Below are 18,659 nucleotides of genomic sequence, written 5' to 3' on the forward strand. Positions count from 1 at the left end.
TTGTAATCTTCACTATAGTCATTGACTCAAAATGAAAATGCACTAAAATCCTTTCGTGAGAGGATTTGCTCTGAACAGTTTTGGTTAGCTCTTAATTAAAGCCTTGTCACCACTGTGTATTGCTTGTTTCATACCCTGCATGCAGCTGAAGTGACAGGACTGGCCAAATGACACTGTTGTGACCTTGCATGAAATACAGTTAACAGGGGAAAGATCAGATAGGACATGAAGTAGCAGCTGTCTCCGTAAAAGCATTTCTTTAGAGCAATTCATTTATCAGAAATAAATACTTCTTAATGTATATGTGCCCAGAGAGCTGATGCTTGCTAGCTGCTCAACATCTGCAGAAAACATTCTCTATATCAGGGCATTTTGAATCTATATTATTATGTAGTCTCACTGCCAAAGCTTTGCAGAATTTTCTCTATTTTAATTATTGTGTTTTAATACTAGATTTCTTTTGCATGTCATTCAGTTACTTTATTTTTCCAGATAAATCAGAGGAGTTTATATGAAGGTGCAGCAGTTTGTCATTAAAAAGATGGCATTTATCAACTCTGTTATCTCACCTAACAAAGTAAATTATTATTTTTTTAATACAAGAGTAGGAAATTATTGTTACATTTCACATTCTCCAGCATAGTAAGTAGTATATATACTGATATATACTCTCACTGTGTATTTTGAATGTAACTGTCTGTAGGGGCAACGTATGAGCTTTGTGAGATTTTACGTGCTTGAACAAGGACACCACAAGTTAATCTTGCTTTTGAAATAGTATTGTAGTACCTATATTTATGACAAGAAATGGGGATGTGGTGTGTAAGAAAAGATTCAAAACTTTGTTGATCGTGGCTTGCAGTACTCATGCCACTAATTTTGGGGTGTGTGGTCAACACTGATCTCATACAAACAGATAGACCTCAGACAGATTTGCTTGTTGCTGGCAAAGGAAGGCTTTGTGGAGAAACATCATGGCTCACATGACTTGAGCTGGACAGTTCACAAAACCAAGGTGTAAAAAAGTCAAGAATGAAACTTACAGCAGTTTTGTCTTCAATACTGTGCAGCGCCAGCGGTTAATCCAATCTGCAAATGGCTCGAGCAAACCACTTCAGAATGGGAGACATCAGAATATTGAAAATGGGAACATTCCTGTGGTGAACCAAGAGGAGGAAAATGAACAGGATAATCTGTCTCCATTTTCATTGCCAGGTAAACTTCCAGATGCTTACGGCAAGAAAACAAGCGAATTAAAATGCTAAACACCGGGTTGTAGGAATAGACAATATATGTGGGAATAAGAAGAGGAAAGGATATGATTTGACTGTCTAGAGGTTGGATTTCATGACAGTAAAATATGGAGGCTACATGACCAAAAGCAGATCTTAGGGATGTGTTTTCCAACCATCATGCACCATTGAAGTCCTGATTTGCCAGAGGTGAAGAGAAAGCAAGTAAGGTAGGTTTATGTTCAAAAATTTGACACAACAGCCAGGCAAAGACTGCATTGCAATTCTGAAGTGAACTCTTAATACTGCTCTGGTGGAAATTACAAGTTCAGAGGCAGCTGGGTATATAAATATGTTATAACTTGGTATAGTGACTCTAGAGGAGTCTTAGACAAAGAGTAAGGAGGGTTTAGAAGGAAAAATAATCTTTAATGCTTTTGAATATTTTAAAGTTCTTAAAATGGCAGTGTCTAATAACTTTTGAAAAAGCTTTTGAAATTTTTTAGAAACTGGTGTGAAGGGCTATATATAACCAACCTCACAATGCTGATGCCCATAGCACATTACAGATTGAGTCCCCCTCATATGTTTTGGAGATTAGACAGCAGAGATTTGATCAGCTATCACAAATATGTAGTCACTAGTAATCTCTCACACACTTAGTGTTTAACCCCAAGATTTCGCAGTATAGATGAATATTGCACAGAAACAAAGAAGGAAGAATTTTCCATTTATCTTAGTTCTAATTTCTTTAAGATTCCATTGCTTCACTTGCCATCAGTTTAAAAGAGATATTTGTGACTTAGCAAATAATGAAGCAAGCTATGTGAAGATTGGATAAAACTATGTTTTAATGTGTTACTGTTCTGGGTTCTCTTAGAGGATCTTCTTGCATTCAGCAGTTACAGGCTTTTACTGAGGTTAAAGGGCGGAAACAAACTCATTCACTACTGATGGGCTCATTAACTGTGCTCCTGATAATCAATGAGAGCATAAAAAAAACTTTTTACCGCATGGTAAAATAGGTGGATCCAAGTCAGCAATACACTTTTGCAAAAAAACAAAACCAAAGCATCTTAAAAATGCAGTTTTGAATGCATGTGTTGGCAAAGATTTTTTAACAGAGGTGTTTTTATCAAGTGTTTTTCAGCAAGTTTTAATTGGACTGCACAATTGTGCATTTATTTTTACATTCCAAGACAGTGCAGAATTCTTAACATTCTGGCAAACATTACCTGGGGATCAAATTGCCATGTTTTGATTTGTTCAAGATTCAGACAACATCTCTTTGAATAAAAAACACACTTTGGAGTGGAGCTTCCTAAGTGCATGACATGCATAATTGAGTAAAGGTTTGGAACAAGAAGCATGTTGAGACTTATGTCATTGATCTTCTCTTAATGCAGTTTTTCTGCATTTTTGAGAAAGTCCTCAAGAAAATTAAGTGTAACAAGCCACAGTGGAAACACTGATGATTCAGTTTTACAAGAATGGAGCAAAGGTTCATTGTGTATTCGGAGTTTGCATAAAAATGTTAATGGCATTAACATCACTTGAATCCTTACCATTGTTTTCAGGTATTGTTATTCCTCTACTGTCTGAAGATGATGATCTATAATCATCACTACTCAACTGTTCACTTCAGTGCCTGTTAAAATTATGGAGAAGATTATTCTTGGAGTTATTGGAAAACACTTGAAAGACAGTGCAATCATTGGTCATGGCCCTCGTGGGTTTATGACAGAAAAGTCCTGCATAACTACCTTGCTTTCTTTAATGACAAAGTCATCTTTCTGGTTGATGAGGGAAGCTAGTAAATGTGATCTTTTTGGATTTCAGCAAAGTCTTTGATGGTGTCTCTCATTATCAAAATGTCCAGTATATAGCTAACCAAGTACACAGCATGATGGATGAACAGTTGACTAATGGATTAGGCTCAAAGGGTTATAGTAAAAGGGTTATGTGAGACTGGTGGCCAGTCACTAATGGGGATCTCCAGGACTCCATTTTAGTGCCCATTCTCTTCAGGGAACACAATAGTCATGCATATTAAGGATGTTTGCAGATGATACTGGGTTAGGAGGTGCTATTGACTCCCTAGAAGGTAGGGAGGCCTTGCTGAAAGACAGTGTCTAATTAAAGGGTTGGGCAAACACAAATCACTTGAAGCTTAACAAGAGCCAGTGCCAGACTGTGCACCTAGAATGGGCCTACCCTGGCTGTGTGTACAAATCGGGCTATGAGAGCCTGGAGCGCAGCCTCACAGAAAAGGATCTGGGAGTTGCGGTAGATGCAAGCTGAGTTTGAGCCAGCAGTGTGCCCTGGCAGCCATAGGGCCAGTGCAGGCTGAGCGGAGGCGTCATGGCGGCTGCGGCTCCTCATGGGAAGCAGAGGGGCAGCGCTGAGCTCTGCTCTCTGTGACGGTGACAGGACCTGAGGGAATGGCATGGAGCTGTGCCAGGGGAGGGCCAGGTTGGGTGATAGGAGAAGGTTCTGCACCAGAGAGTGGTGGGCGTGCAACAGGTTCCTCAGGGCAGTGGGCGCAGCCCCGAGCTGCCAGAGTTCAAGGAGTGTTTGGACAGCAGTCTCGGAAATATGATTTGGGTTTTGAGTGATAGCGTGTGGAGCCAGCGGTCGGACTCAGTGATTCTCATGGTTCACTTCCCAGAAGGGAAATTCTATGATTCTGTGATTATATTCTGAGGGAAAATTCTTATATTTTTACTTTCAAAAGTACATTTCAAATAACTTTAGGGAAAATATAAACAGTATCATTCTTTGTTGTTCAAGTGCTGTGACACAATCAGTAGCCTAAAAAAAATCCTGTTGTTTGAAACTGCCTTTAGGGAAAAGGTAGTTTTGCAGACAATTTCCCAAAATCCCCTCTATTTTTCTTTTTATGTATTTTCAAGCTATTCTTTAACTACCACAAAGAGCTCTACAAAGAATAAGCACTGAATGGACTTTCCAAGTCAACTGCTTGCGGTGTGATAAGTAGAAAACTCACTCCGATTTTTTAAAGAACTGCAACTGCGAAGTGGCTATAAAGTGTCCCAACCCTTTATTTTCTGTTTTCTTAAGTCATCTATTTTAGCCTATTTTGGAGTTTGGCTTCCCTCCCTCAAATTGTATGTTCTGCATTCTTTTGCAAGAACACTTTTTTTTCTGAAATTAAAAAAAAAAAAAAAAAGAAAAAAGTTTAAATGCATCATCTTTAAGTAATGCCAGGTATCATTTGCCATCTGTAAGATTTACTTATTGTTCTCCTTTATCCCCTTAGTGATGCTTAGTAATAAAAGGAGGGCTTTAGCACGCAGAAATAGAGGAAAACATTTTTGCATGAAAATAGTTGTATCTCATCTCTAGCCTAGATTCCATATGTCAGACATTCCAAGATATTCAGCCTCAGGGTGTGGTTCAGGCCTGTCTTGGAACAGGATACAGTATGTAGTTTTTATGGAAAGTACATGTCATCATGCAAAACAGCCTTTGTCTCTTGTTTCTCTGCGGGTATAAATGTTCTCTTTGGAAGGGGAATTCCTTTATTGACATAACCATTAGTTATCCTTTGAGACAAAGGCTGATTTGATGTTGTACTGTTCTGTTACTGTACACTTGTTTGGAAACAGGTCTTAGACTTTAGGGGGGTAAAAAAGGATTAGAATAAAGCAGGATGAAATTGAGCAGGCATATGTTAACAACAAAATGATGTGTAAAAGCCCATGAATAGCTCAGTAATGTTTTAGAGCCCAGACTCAGAAAACCATTTCTGTGCAGCTCTTAATGGATGCTTAAATCTCATTCATTGTCACATGTTCAAGATCCTTTAAAACACAAAGTATTCTCAGCTCTTACTGATTTCACAGAAGTGAAGAATTCCATCTCTTGCAGGATTGGACCAATGATGCTTTACATAAGTCATTATGGTGTTAGCTAGAACAGGAATATTAATTCCTGAAGCTAAAATAAAATAGTAGTAAAGTAGATTACCAATCCTGTTCATTTTTGTATGGATCCAAAGTATGAACACAACATATTGAACAGAATCAAAAATGAATTAACTATGTCTACTAAAATTGTAGAGAGTATTTGTACTCAGTCAAAGCAAATGTTCATCTACCCCAATATTCTAAATCCAACCATGACTGTATGAAGAAATCTGGGGAAGAATGAGACAAATTTAGGTCCTACTAACCTGATGGTCTTTTGCTATTTTCAACTTAAGGAATGAGAGAAGTTCTTCCAAGAAGATATTTCAGACCAGGACTTAACTGCTGTATTCTAAAATGCATTTTTGGGAAAGTTTCCTCTTACATAATGTCTGTGTAATAGCACATCTACCATAGAATTTTATTGCACAAGTTCTTTTGAGGCAGATCTCACTGGTTTTCACATATATTGCCTTTTGATTTGAACTGTATTCTTGGAGCTCATGAAGCAGACTCCTTTTGTATAAAACTAAACTAGAAAAAGTATTCCAGGAGAGCAGCTAATGTGTTCTATGTAGGAAGAAATACAGGAGAAATTGGCAGAATAATAGGTGCATGTTTAATTTAGTAACTAAAGTAATTATGTTTGCTCATCATTTTGAAAGGGAAAAGAAGAACAATTCTGTGAATCCCACTTCTCCCTTTAAAAACATTGATAAAGTAGTTGGCACAGTAAAAACATAAAACTAAATTATACCAAAATCCAACTAAGTCAAACAATATATAGTGATCACCCTGCTCAGTTACTTTTAATTTTTGTTGAATATTGTCCTATGTAAACCTATAGTTTACATAGTACTAGTACTAGTACTATGAGAGTAAAGCTTGGTTCTGCAAATGGTGCAAAGTCATTTTTCAGGTGTACCAGTTCCCAGTACACCAAAGATGTGTCTTTAAGAGAAAAGTATAGGAATACATCTGAACATGCAAGGAGTGGCAAAGGTACAGACTGAGAATAGAAATGTGGGTTATTTGAGACTGATCTTATGGTCTGGAATTTGGAACTTGCATTCTGGAAAATGAAACTTCTGAGAGAAGTCTTAATGGAAAACAGTCTGTTTTGAATGAGGGTGAGAAGTAAAACCTCAGTATATTTCAGAGGAAAAAAAATTGTTTCCAAAGCACTGTTGCAGAAGAATTGAAATAGCAGTGTTTTAGCATATCAGCTGCCCAGTTGGAAGGCTGACAAAGGCTAGGCCTTCTTGGATCCCTTTCTATCTGCTGCATAGGCTGGCAGTAGTGCATTAATGGAGAGAGTCTCTTGCTTCCACAGTTCCTAGAGAAACTTGGAGAACTTGGAGAATCAGCAGTTTCCAAGAGGTCTGAGGGGTGGTTTCTGTGTTAATTTTCCTAATGGCAAATTTAAAAGCATTTACTTAGATTTACTTATGATTTTTAATTTCACAACAGAGGCATTTTTCAGTGGAAAATAATTCTGATGGAATTTTGTTTTTCTTTTTGTTACATCTCTTCTCATTGCTTCAGTGCTAGTCCCATACTTGGGCAAAAACTGATGTTCCTCTGATGTATTTTGGAAATGCTCAGGAATTAATTAAGCTCTCACATTGGCTAATTTACATATATTAAATTTTTCCAGTCAGTCTAAATTCTGATAAATCGCAGAACTTTCTAGCAGTAATATACTCACTGTCTGAATTGTTGTCAAGTTCCCATGTGGAGGTGTGTATGCTACTCATAACACAATTTCAGGTCAAGATTTGAATTAATGTTGCTAATGATATGTGAGTGTAAATATTATCTCTAATATAAAGCCTAATTAGGACCCAGGAGACAGGTGATTCGAAAATCACTTTTCACTCGGGGAAAAACATGTTTGTTCATTTTTTATTAATGGTAAATGGTAGAGAGATGTACAAAGATTAAAAAAAGAAAAAAAAGTAATTAAAAAATTATGAAGTACAGCATACATGTCCTGGACTGGCCATTAAATGCCTTATTGTTGTTGTAAATTTACTGGTGTCAAAATAATTAAAACAAACAAACAAAGAAACAGAAAAATAGAAGGAAACTCCAGGAAACCTTCCTTGTTTTACACGTAAACTTAGGGAAAACCTTTTCTATCTTTCAAGTTACCTTCAGTTATAAATGTGAAGGGATTCGTATCAATATAACCATGAAATTCCTGTATGCCAATTAGATTCATGTTTTTCAGGGATGTTGTAACTTTTCTTTTAGATCATACAACTACTAAATTGCCTTTAGAAAATACTTTTTTCCCTTTGAAAGCTGTAGGCATTCCAGTTTTCTGAAGACATGTTCTGCAGTAGTCAATGTGTGAAGCTGTGGTCTGTGCTAGATTCCTATTCTTTTAAAGGGAAGACCAAGTTGGAGTCTGTCTAAACTCAATGAATGTTTTTCATGCGGCTTATTGACTGAGATTATCTACACTATAAGCATTTGGAAGTTATCTTTGAGGCTAGCTGTAGTGTGGTCCCATGGACTAAATTGCTCATCATTATTTAGGTGTGTACCTCTAGTTATATGTCAGTGGAATTTCATTGGTGTGACCCAGGGCTGCTCTGCCTTGCAAACCAAAAGACAGTAAATGGGAAGTGTTGAGAGATTTATTTAAGATCTGAAAACCTGATCTGAATGCAAACACAAGTGTAATTTCATGCTTTTGTGCAAAGTGCATCTCCACTCTATGTGAATGTTCTAAATAGGATAGTGTTTTTCCTACAGAAAGTCACTTTCCATTGTGCCTTAAGGAAAATATTCCTTTCCTATCAGTGCTGCAAGGTGTTTTTTTGACTTCTTTCAACAGTACTCTGTATGTATATGAAAATAGTTCTTGTGATCAATGCTGAGAACATCTGGAAAGATGATAAGCCCAGAAATATTCTGAGATTTAATGAAGGACTCTTTGCTGTAGGGCTCTCTCTTAATGCATTTTTAGAAACATTGTAAATAGGCTCTTCTATAATGATGTTGCCTTCTATAATAAAGCAGTATTCTCTCATTAGCTGGAAGTAGGAGTAGCTGGTACTGCTTGTAAAACAGCTGAGCTAACATCCTGTAATAGAGCTGTTGGTGTACTTTTACAGAACAGCTATGTATTGAATAATAGGCTTAATGAGGATGAAAATTTTTCTTCCTTGCAGATATACTAGGAAGCTAAACAATAATCATAAAACAATTTGACGTTTAGTTATTCTAGAGTGAGCAGTCAAAAAAAAAAAACAACAAAAAACAAACAAACAAACCAAAAAAAAAAAGAAAGAGCAGCACAGTAAGTAGTTTTAAAAGAACTTAACTTTTCAACCTGGATGTTTTTGTATTCAGTTTAGCCAGGTGACGTGAATGAAAGCATCAGGATCCGAAGGAAAGGAGGTTGCACTTTACTGAAGTTGCTGCTAAATGCACTACATTCTTGCTAACCCACCAAGTTACAGCTTAAAAGCATAAGACTTCTTTAGCACTGAGTGCCACACTAGTTCCAAGACCCGATGTAATAAGAGATGGAGAACTAAGGCTAGGTACATTTAAGGCTTTATATAAAAGTTTATAAAAGAGCAGCCAGTATAAAAGACAGTATAAAAGTTCAGAATTATTCTTAACTGCAAGTGGCCAACAAAACCCAGCAAAACCCAAAATTGCTGTTTCTAGTCCCTAAAATCTCAAGCCTGCTTGATATGTGATGAATACAAACATCACCTCATGAACTGTGTGGCTGTACAATGCAGTTTATCCCAAGCTTTTTTGTGGATAGAGCATCGCTAGTAAGATACAAGGAAGACAGGTAGTTCTCCACCAACATTTCTGTTTTCCTGGACCTGAGCAAGCATAGCAATGCCAGCGGTAAGGCCCTGCCATTCTCACAGTTAAGCATTTGTTTAAATAATTCAGTACATTATAGGTAGGATCTGTGACAAGATATTCTCCAACAGAGGCTGAGAGCATCTGTTTATTCCCTATTTGTTCCACAGGCAATTTTGTTTTTTTTTTTATGTTATTTGAAAGACAAATGAGCCTGAATCCCCTATGTGTAGCACCAATGAAGTCGCTCAGATTTAGCCAACATCAGAACAGAATCGGATCCGTAATTTTTTGCTGTCAAACAGTCACCCACACACCCTGCATTTGGAATTTTTACTGAGGAAATTATCCGCCTGGGCCATACTGACTTGTGTGATTATGACCTAGGCTTAGCAGCATGGGTATACAGAGCACAAATTAACCAGCAGGAATCTTCTAATGATCCAAACCAAAACAAATTGAACAGGAGGAGGTATAAAATGCCATAGGATATTTACAGCCTCATTAAGAAAGTTAGTGAGTCATGAGCTAAAAAGTGTCATTTCTTTTTCTGGACAGAACAGAAAAATTAGCGTTGTTAAAACTTGTGTAATGGTACATGAAACTAGGGTGTAAAAAGTCTGTATTACAGACTGTAAAATCTGTGTTACATTCACAGAGTCATGGTAAAAATGTAGAAGTAGGGTTGGATGAGGAGACTTTAGTACCTTTTTTGCATTAGAAGTTCCATGGCCACAGGCTAAAAGGGAATAAATAGCCAAACAGTCAATGGTTAATGGCATCTTAGAATCCACAAGGAAATCTTAAGGAGCTGATCTCTAACTTAGCAATAGGATATGTATCTAGGTAAATGAATGAGGACTTGCATTTGGACAACTATTAAGAAATCTCATAAATTGCGAAAGTGTTATTAATTTTCAAAGGTTTAATGTTTGATATATTTGTGTCTGGTACACGTTGGTAGAGTTGAATTCACTGACAAAAAAACTTGCATTGAACAAGTCCTAACTTACAGCGTTGTTGAAGAAAGAAAATTTTTGTGAAACTGATGGGTGTTTTCCCTGATTATTACCTACCCTTTAGGATTTTTCTTAAACAACTTCACTTCTGTTGAAAAATTAGAAAATGTCTTCTTTACAGAGGATAAGGAGACTAACCCAGGGTGGAATTATGTGCAACTGGAGAGAGTTAACAAATCTGCATCTCGTAAGGCCTAGGTTGAAGTTCTGCCCAAGTGTCCACATTTGGTTATGTGAAAGCAGTTTATCATGTTCACAGGTTGGGTCTGCACGTATTTTCTGTTGCTGCATGTAAACCGCAGGTTATTTGAACTACAAGGTTTTCCATCTTCTTTTTAAAATATTGTTTTGTTGTTTGTTTGTTTAATTTTGCTTCTGGATTAATAGTAATGCAGGTATTTGAAAGTGCAATAGATCGGAACATTCATTTTGGTTATAAAAGCAGCCACGCTTTTAAATCCTTGTAAATCCTACTTGGATTTACGTACACTTTGGCAGGCTTAGCATTAAGATTCTGGATGTGCATGCAAGGGCAGAATTTGCTTGAGAGTGCAAAGAGAGAGCAAGCATAGATAAAAGGTATGCTGGAAAATGTGCTGACGTGCACAGTCGTACCCAGCCTTCTGAGATCTTGTCATCTGCTGTGTTCAAAGAGGTCTGGGCCTGTGATACTAATGAAAAAAATTAAACTAGTTTTTTCCTTTGTTTTTGTCCTGCAGAAGGAAAAATGAATAAAATTAAATGGATCTTGACATGGCCATTGATATTCGTGCTCTTTTGCACCATTCCAAACTGCAGCAAACCCCGCTGGGAGAGCTGGTTTATGTTCACATTCATCTTATCCACCCTCTGGATTGCCTTGTTCTCCTACTTTATGGTGTGGATGGTAAGTCCATGTAGCAAAATCCGCCATAGAGAGTAAAATTGGAATCTCAAAATAGGTCATAGATTTTGTGTATTTGTTAAAGACATGTAATCATAGTGTTGTCTTTTCAGTTTATACTCTTAATTATTAAAATTATATCTTTCTGCTACTCTTTTCTGCACAAATTATTGGTCCTTTACTGTATAGTGCCCAATACAAGTTGATTTTCAAATAATGTTGTCATTCACATCCTACTAAAGAAAGGGAATTTAAATGAAAGTATTCAGTTCTTAACAGCTATTCTTAGATACCTTTAGAAATTGGGTGGTATGGTCTGATACTGAAACAAACATGTATAAGAGGCAGATGGATGGCAAAATTTGAAGTGCTATAAACCTCCTCAAGTAGAGTCGAATAAGTCTTAGAGAAAGACTGTTATACTTCATATCATACTTTCTTACATGTTTCCATTTACCCTTTTTTTGAGAAGCGGTGTATCAGGTGTAGATCTGTAAATTGTGATCAATTTAGGAGCACATTTACTGGAAGTATTAAATAGGTTTGTGTTTTCTTTTTACCCTCTTTCAGGTTATCAAGTTCACATTTTCAGTCAGAGTTAAGTGAATTTAAAGTGATATTAAGTGAATAGAAGAGCTCCTCGTCTAGTTTCTGTGGTGGGAACTATACTTTTAAAATATAGAAGGTTACCTTTTTCTGCACTAAAAGATGCAAACCCACACAGCTGTTTATACCTGTAGCTAGAAGATAAGTAGGATGTGCTGCCGAAGAATTCTGTGATCAGTTTTCTTTTTAAAGGAAAATACAGTGAAGAAGTAGTCATCTTGTTTTGTTCTGGAGAATATATAGCTGTATATGCTACATACACAGTCATAGCCATATGTATACTCTTATAGTTGTATATATGGAAGACTTTTTGTTATTGAACTTATTTGTAAAATATTTTTTGGGTGGAGAACATTCATACCTTCTCCAAATGTGTCAGACATTTGCTTTATATTTATGCTTCCTTCTGTTTTTAATACACACTTGATACATAATGTTTTGCACTATAAAGTAATTCCCGTCTCTGAAGGTTGAGAGATCCATATGCCAGCCACTCATTCTGCCTGGTATAACAGTGCCAAAACTACACATTCATTTCATACCATATGTCCTTTGTCAGACCATGCTCTGCACCTTGGTTCCATTTGTAGATGTCCCTTCACAGACAAGACATGCTCTCCAAGGCTGCAACACCTCTTTTTTTAAGATGCTGCCAGGCCTTATAGTATTACCATTTACAACAGGAGAATCGTGCCTCCTCCTATTTCTGAGCTACAACTTGCCTTTGAGAATACGAAGGTTTGTGAGTGGGTTTCTGAAGTACACCTTTTCCTTGGCAAAGGGTCCAGTCTTCCTTATGCATGAGGCTGACAAGCTATTTCAAGAAGACAGCACAGAAACTTGAAGACTCTCACCCTTGGTATTCTCTGCAAGGAAGGAGCTGTCTTCCTGCTTTGGTCTTCTCACTCTCACAGGGCTGTTTCTTTTGCATGCTCAGTTGCCCGTTGGTGTTTTTTTTTTCTCTTCACCTTTTTTCAGCCTTTTTTGGTTGTTCCAGTTAAATAACATTCCCTGTCCTTTCCAAGAGTTCTGCTACAAGCTACAGCTCTTCCCTTAATAGTTGTAAAGCTGCATCTGGCCTCTCAGGAGAAAATATAGTCAGAGCTGCTCACTTTGGGATTATATCAGGAGTTATTTGAAAAACTTGAAAAGGAGTTTCCTTCTTCATGTGCTGGAATATAATAATTTCCTTATGTCTCTGACACTGCATCGTGTTATAAATTGATTCCAATCCTTTTTCAAAAAGAAGCAATAACAATCTTGCTATTATTGGATATAAAATAAAAACAAAACCACAGATTGAGTCCATGTCTGTGCTTCTCTTTAAAAGATCAGTACGTCCTCTTAGAAGTACAGAAAGTGGAGTTTACTGTTTGCTCAGAAATGTTGAAGTCTATGTCCAAGGTACTTTTTTTTTTTTCACAAGGTTGATTTTAGGCTAGTTATTCCACATTACTTCATTTGCAGACATGGATTTTGAGTCTAATTCTTCGAGGATCTACACCAGAGATCAGAGTATGCTACAGTGGTATTGGATTGAGGAGACTTTCCAAATCTGACAGGTTTATCTCCTTTCCTTACCGTTCAGGTGACTGTGATTGGATACACCCTTGGGATTCCAGATGTGATCATGGGCATTACTTTCCTAGCTGCAGGAACAAGCGTCCCAGACTGCATGGCCAGCTTAATAGTTGCAAGACAAGGTACTGTATCTGCAAAAGGATACCTGTGGTCCTACCTGCATGCTCTACGATTTGCTTCTTCAGTGCAATTTTGTTATTTTTAATTATTTTTATTTGTACTGTTTCAGAGCCCAGATGAAAAAACAGAACACTTTGCTAAGTACTGTGTGCCAAAACATCTTCCCTGTCCTGTTACCTTTTACTCACTGGAACTGGGCACAGCCTAGCATTCCAGATGGGCATTTGACAGTTAGATATTTCATGCATGCTCTGTGTCAGTCTGAATAAAAAGATAGAAGTAGTAGACAAAACTGAAATATCAGCTATTACAAAATTTTATTGAGAAATCTATGCTAATCAGCACTGTTCCATATAGAACTTGTATTGATTTCTAGAAGATTTATTGAACCCGGGGAAGTGAAGTAGTCTAAGATGATCTAGCAAAAACGGTGTTGCTCCAAGCACACTTCTCATCAAAAGGCAAATCTCCTTCCCTTTGGAATGTATGAAAAGTAGCACTGGAAGAGGTTTTAGATTAATATTGGTTATGTCATCATTGAGTTTTCAGTTGAAATTTTAATTTTTTTTCATGTATCTTTAACATTCTGAGAAAGTTTTTTACATTTCCTTTTTTGAGAAATGTCTGTAGCCACATGCCTTCCTGTTGTTGAAAAACATTCACCTGAAAGTATGATCTCCTCTACTGCAGTAGAATAAGAACCTGTCCTGATTTTACTCTTTTTCACTACTCCAATCCCTGCAGTGTTTTGTTGTTTTCTTTTTTTTTCTCCAGATAATGAGATCTCCAGAACACATAATTGGGCAAACAGCAGGGGTTCTGAAATGATGTTAAGCACCCAAATGTACCACCTTTGAGATAGAAGTAGTGCTCTTAAATGTTGCTTGATTAAAAAGAATTAAGAATTAAGATACTTCATTCTCCAGCTTATATTATCTGTTGTGTGCAGGAAAAATCTCATAAAAGCATTGAGTCTCATAGAAGTATTCAAGATTCTTATGGAACTGCCTTCTGACTAGATTAGCTTTCCATATGTAGTACCAAGAAAACAGATTTTTGAAGGAACAGAAGGAAAACATGTTTTTAAATGAATAGACGGCTGCTTAAGATTAATTCTTCCTTAATGTTTGGCAAACCTTCTCTAAGGATTGTTTCCTCTGAAAGTGAAGCTAAGTGGTAGCTTGTGGAAAAGCATGTGTTCTCATTGAAGGACACATTTTTGCAGTACTTGGAATCAAGAAAAATGGCTACAAGGCAGATTGCAGACAAATATCTAAAGAGTAGAGAGGGGTACTGCCATAGAAGTGGATTGAAATATTTCTTTTTCCCTTTAAGTAAAGACTGTATTTGTGATCTGGGAGTGTCTGTCTCTGCTCTGTGTGCTCTGACTATTTGCAGGGTTTGTCCCATACATGAGAGTTCCTCTTCTTTCTTGGTATGCATTTTGTAGAAGTGTCTCAGTAGTAAGGCTGGTCCTTAAAGAGAAGTAGCAGAGGAAGAGGATTCTGCCTTCCTTAGAACTGGTGCAGAATGAGATGTCAGCCAACGTTAAATATAATTTCCAATTATGAATATTGTCTCCTTGCCTCACATGCCCTAGCCAGTCCAAGAGGACTTGGATCAATGCCAATCAGTCCTCTTTAATTTCCTCTGGATACAGAGTACTCATTCTATTCTTTTTTTCACCTGAAATTTGCTTTTTCTTTGCAGGCCTTGGTGACATGGCAGTATCCAACACAATAGGAAGTAATGTATTTGACATTCTGGTGGGCCTTGGTGTTCCGTGGGGTTTGCAGACCATGGCAATTGATTATGGATCAACTGTATGTATACTGAGCGTATTTCTAATGTTTTCCTTTTCTCTATTTAAAACAAAACAAACAAAAAAATCACCATCATATCCTAAAAAGAAAGCATGCAAATAAAAACTGATTTAACAAAGCAAGTGCTAGCATTTTATTGGTTACTAAATAAGGTGTTGTGTTTGGTTTTTTTTTGCCAGGAGTTACAGGAGCAATGCTCCTTCCACCAACTGCAATTAATTCCCAATTGCATTGTCAAATGGAGTACATTACAATCTGTATCAGATAATAAGGCCATATATATCTTTCATGGCACTGTCATTTTCTCACTGCACAACTTCAAGCATATCTGTCTCCCTGTACCTTAGTATTTTTGTAAGATAACAATAACAACATCTAGAAACTACTAGAAAGTAACATCTCTTTCTCTCATGAGGATCTTTTAACTTGAAATCCATTATACGTGCTATTTTCTTTTTTTAGAATTGGGATTCCTTACACATTTGCTTTAAATCCTTAACATTCCCATTCTCCATTTTAAATCTGTTGTGGATTTGCATAGTTTAGAAGAAGTCAGTCAGTCACAGTTCGAGGCAGAAGGTGGACTACCATGAATCAGTAAATTTATTTCTGATCTCTAAAACAAAGTTTTCATATTCTGGGTGATTTAAAGAATTATTCTCTGTTTAATTCACACAGGTTAAGATAAACAGTAAAGGACTGGTCTATTCAGTTGCACTTTTACTAGGATCGGTGGCACTGACTGTAAGTATTAGTGTATTTCTGAATGTGACTCTTCAGACTATTCTGATTGCAAAATAATTATCAGGTATTTAATTCACGTACTCTACAAGGAAAAACTGGAAGTACTCATCATCCCCAAAGTATTGATTCTTTTAAAGTACTATTCTTATAGTAATGCCATGAGTTAGAATAACTGCCATTGTCTTCCAGTGGCAGGACTGAAATCTGACATTTGGTGCAGAAGAGTTGCTAGAAGTGTATAGATCCCTTTGATTTCAGTATTCCTCTGGTCCTGTGTCCAGCTGCATACCCTAGGTCTGTCTGTACTCTGTGCTGGGGAAGACCCAGGTATGCTTCCTCCCTTTTTTTCATCCTCCCATCTCTGATTTTCAAACCAGCCTAGACTAACAATGCACTGTTACCAGAACCTTAACGATGACTGGTCTGTGAGGGCTGTGAACCTCAGGATGTTGAATAGGCATGTAAAGTACAACTCACCTTTATAATACTGACTTGTTAAGGTGAAACAGTAGTTCTGCTTCAAAAGTCAGTTTTGCTGGTACTTAGGGTACTGTGATCCTGCTGACTCCCAGAGAGCCATCTGTGGAAAGAATCAAATCCCAAAGGTATAAAAATACCCACTTATATCTTTCACTGCCTGCGGAGACCCTTTTAAAGGAGGGGATCATCACTGGAGATGCTACACTCTTGCACGGCTAGATTTTAGCAAACTTCACATCACCTGTGCATGTCTTAAATGATAGGATGTCCAGATCTGTTCACTTTGCCATTAACTTCCTAGTGCATCTGCTAATATAAGCTGTGGGAGCCTGTTCTTTACTTTTCCTATCTCCAGTTGTGCCATGCTGCACGGTGCCTGTGGAGCAACAAAGTTCTTTAGACACTTGTATCTGATACTGCTGCATGAGTATTGGTAACCAGCACTTCTGAATACATGGGAGGATTACGCAAATGTTACTATGCTAGAAACTCAGGGATTTCTAAAAAGAATCTTTGCAGCAATATCATCTGAGTTCAAACCATCTACTGTCATGATTTTTTCTACTGGATACCCTAATTCCCCCAGATCTTCCCATAGCAAAAATCAGTGCAGAAACTCATAGCACCATTGAAAATAGGAGCCTTCATGTGAATTTAATTGCTTTACTGCTTGTAATTCTTCCTAGTTCAGGAGCTGAGTAAAGTGTCAAAGAAACTCTTCTAGAGCTGTTGAAAGAGTGAATGTTAGATGCTTGTGTTCAACTGGGATGTAAAGGGTGTACAACAGAACGTTGGAGGGAGAAGCATATTCAGTGTATTCCCTAGTTCATAATGAAGCAGGGAATTAATGCTGCCTAACTAGAATGTGCCTGATGTACTGAAAATGCAGTATGCCCTGAAACAGAGCACCCAGGGGCCTGTTTTGTTTCTCTGTTACATGATGAACTTCTCAAGTGGCCTTGAAGTGGGTCCATTTAATGTTTTGTAAAGGATTCTTCAGGCAAGTGAGAGTAAGGCCAGAGTTTGAGTTATTGGATTGGGTTCTTACATTCTTATTTAAAAAAAGGAATATTTTGCCTTTTTAAAATCTCTAAAATGCCAAGAATATATGTTTTTATCTTGGTCCAGGATCTCTAATTGAAGAGATCATTGTCATTTTCAGCTTATAATTGTTTCTAGAAGTCTCCTTTGAGGCTTAATTAACTAACACTTTGTTTGCTTGCAGGTGTTTGGGATCCATGTAAATAAATGGAAACTTGACAAGAAATTAGGCATCTACGTGTTGTTTCTTTATGCTGTTTTCCTGTGTTTCTCTATATTGATAGAGTTTAATGTCTTCACCTTTGTCAACCTCCCTATGTGCCGAGAAGGACTTTAAGCAACTGTTAAGGAGAGAGACTGCGCTTCTGATTACCTGTGCTGTAAATGACAGGAGACATTTCACATTTCTACCTTCCTTCCATCAGTAATTTGAGTGTCATTCCTGCTTCATCAGCTACCAAGCACTTTTACCTACGTGGAAGGAAAGCATACCTTTCTTGTAACATGCTAGCTCAAGGCAACCAAAGCATTTAACTCCTCTTTGGATATTGCTGCTCAGTCATGAAGAGGTGTGGACTTTACGTGGTACTCTCAAATGTCCCCACTTATGGGACTTTCTGTTGTTGTTTTCATTCTCCTTTTGCAGACAATCAAACACTACCAACAAGGCTAACAAGAAGACTGGACAAAAATCTTTATAGTTCTTTTGCTTTTGACATTTACTTTCCATGGAAGGAAAGGAGGCGAGTTCAGAACTTTTCTTGGCTTTGTCAAAATATCTCAACTATAGGACCAGAAAGTCCAAGGTACATATTAGGCATGCACTGTTGAGGACATCATTTCCCCCTTCAAGTGCTCTGCTTATAGAGAAACTGCAGTGACAGTTTTTGATGGCAGTGTTGAATATTTATCATTCTTTTCAAAGAAGATGAACAGTGTGGCAGAGAAAGAAGAGGAAATGGTTGTATGTTGTATCACTTCTGATGATGCACACTATAAGTTTGACTGTCTGCATAGTGAAAAAGAGAATTACATGCAGAACTTCATACTTGAAAAATCTGTTTTATCATTAATGAGTAATGCTGTATATGTAAATATAAACAAAAATTGGTGGAATATTACACCATGACAGACATTTTGCGTTGGCCCTCATAAGCTCATTTGTAAGTAGAAGAAACTAAGCAAATAAAATCAACTGGGTGCTGAGTAACTATCAATTATTGCTGTCAGTTGAGGATAGAATCCAGACATAAACCAGATTGTCTGACAATAAAACCCACCTTGGTTATGATTTAATTTAATTTGATTATTGAGGGAAGTAAGCTTACTTCATTAGTCAAGAATCTGATGCATTCTCCATTCTT

The 18,659-nt window shown here is 37.2% G+C and overlaps 1 protein-coding gene across 1 annotated transcript in view; it reads left to right on the forward strand.

The window, feature by feature from the left end:
- The window catches only part of SLC24A4 (solute carrier family 24 member 4), a gene marked incomplete at both ends in the record, with an annotated part of 79,626 nt that extends 61,994 nt beyond the window's left edge, over positions 1 to 17,632 (forward strand). The window contains 6 exons of the mRNA XM_079536816.1: positions 1,071 to 1,215; positions 10,737 to 10,903; positions 13,095 to 13,209; positions 14,918 to 15,030; positions 15,709 to 15,774; positions 17,480 to 17,632. Of these exons, the coding sequence (XP_079392942.1) occupies positions 1,071 to 1,215; positions 10,737 to 10,903; positions 13,095 to 13,209; positions 14,918 to 15,030; positions 15,709 to 15,774; positions 17,480 to 17,632 (759 nt within the window). The remainder of the gene's footprint in view (positions 1 to 1,070; positions 1,216 to 10,736; positions 10,904 to 13,094; positions 13,210 to 14,917; positions 15,031 to 15,708; positions 15,775 to 17,479) is intronic.
- Positions 17,633 to 18,659: the final 1,027 nt, after the last annotated feature.

This window comes from Tetrao urogallus, assembly GCF_951394365.1.
Source record: "Tetrao urogallus genome assembly, chromosome: 6".
NCBI lineage: Eukaryota > Metazoa > Chordata > Aves > Galliformes > Phasianidae > Tetrao > Tetrao urogallus.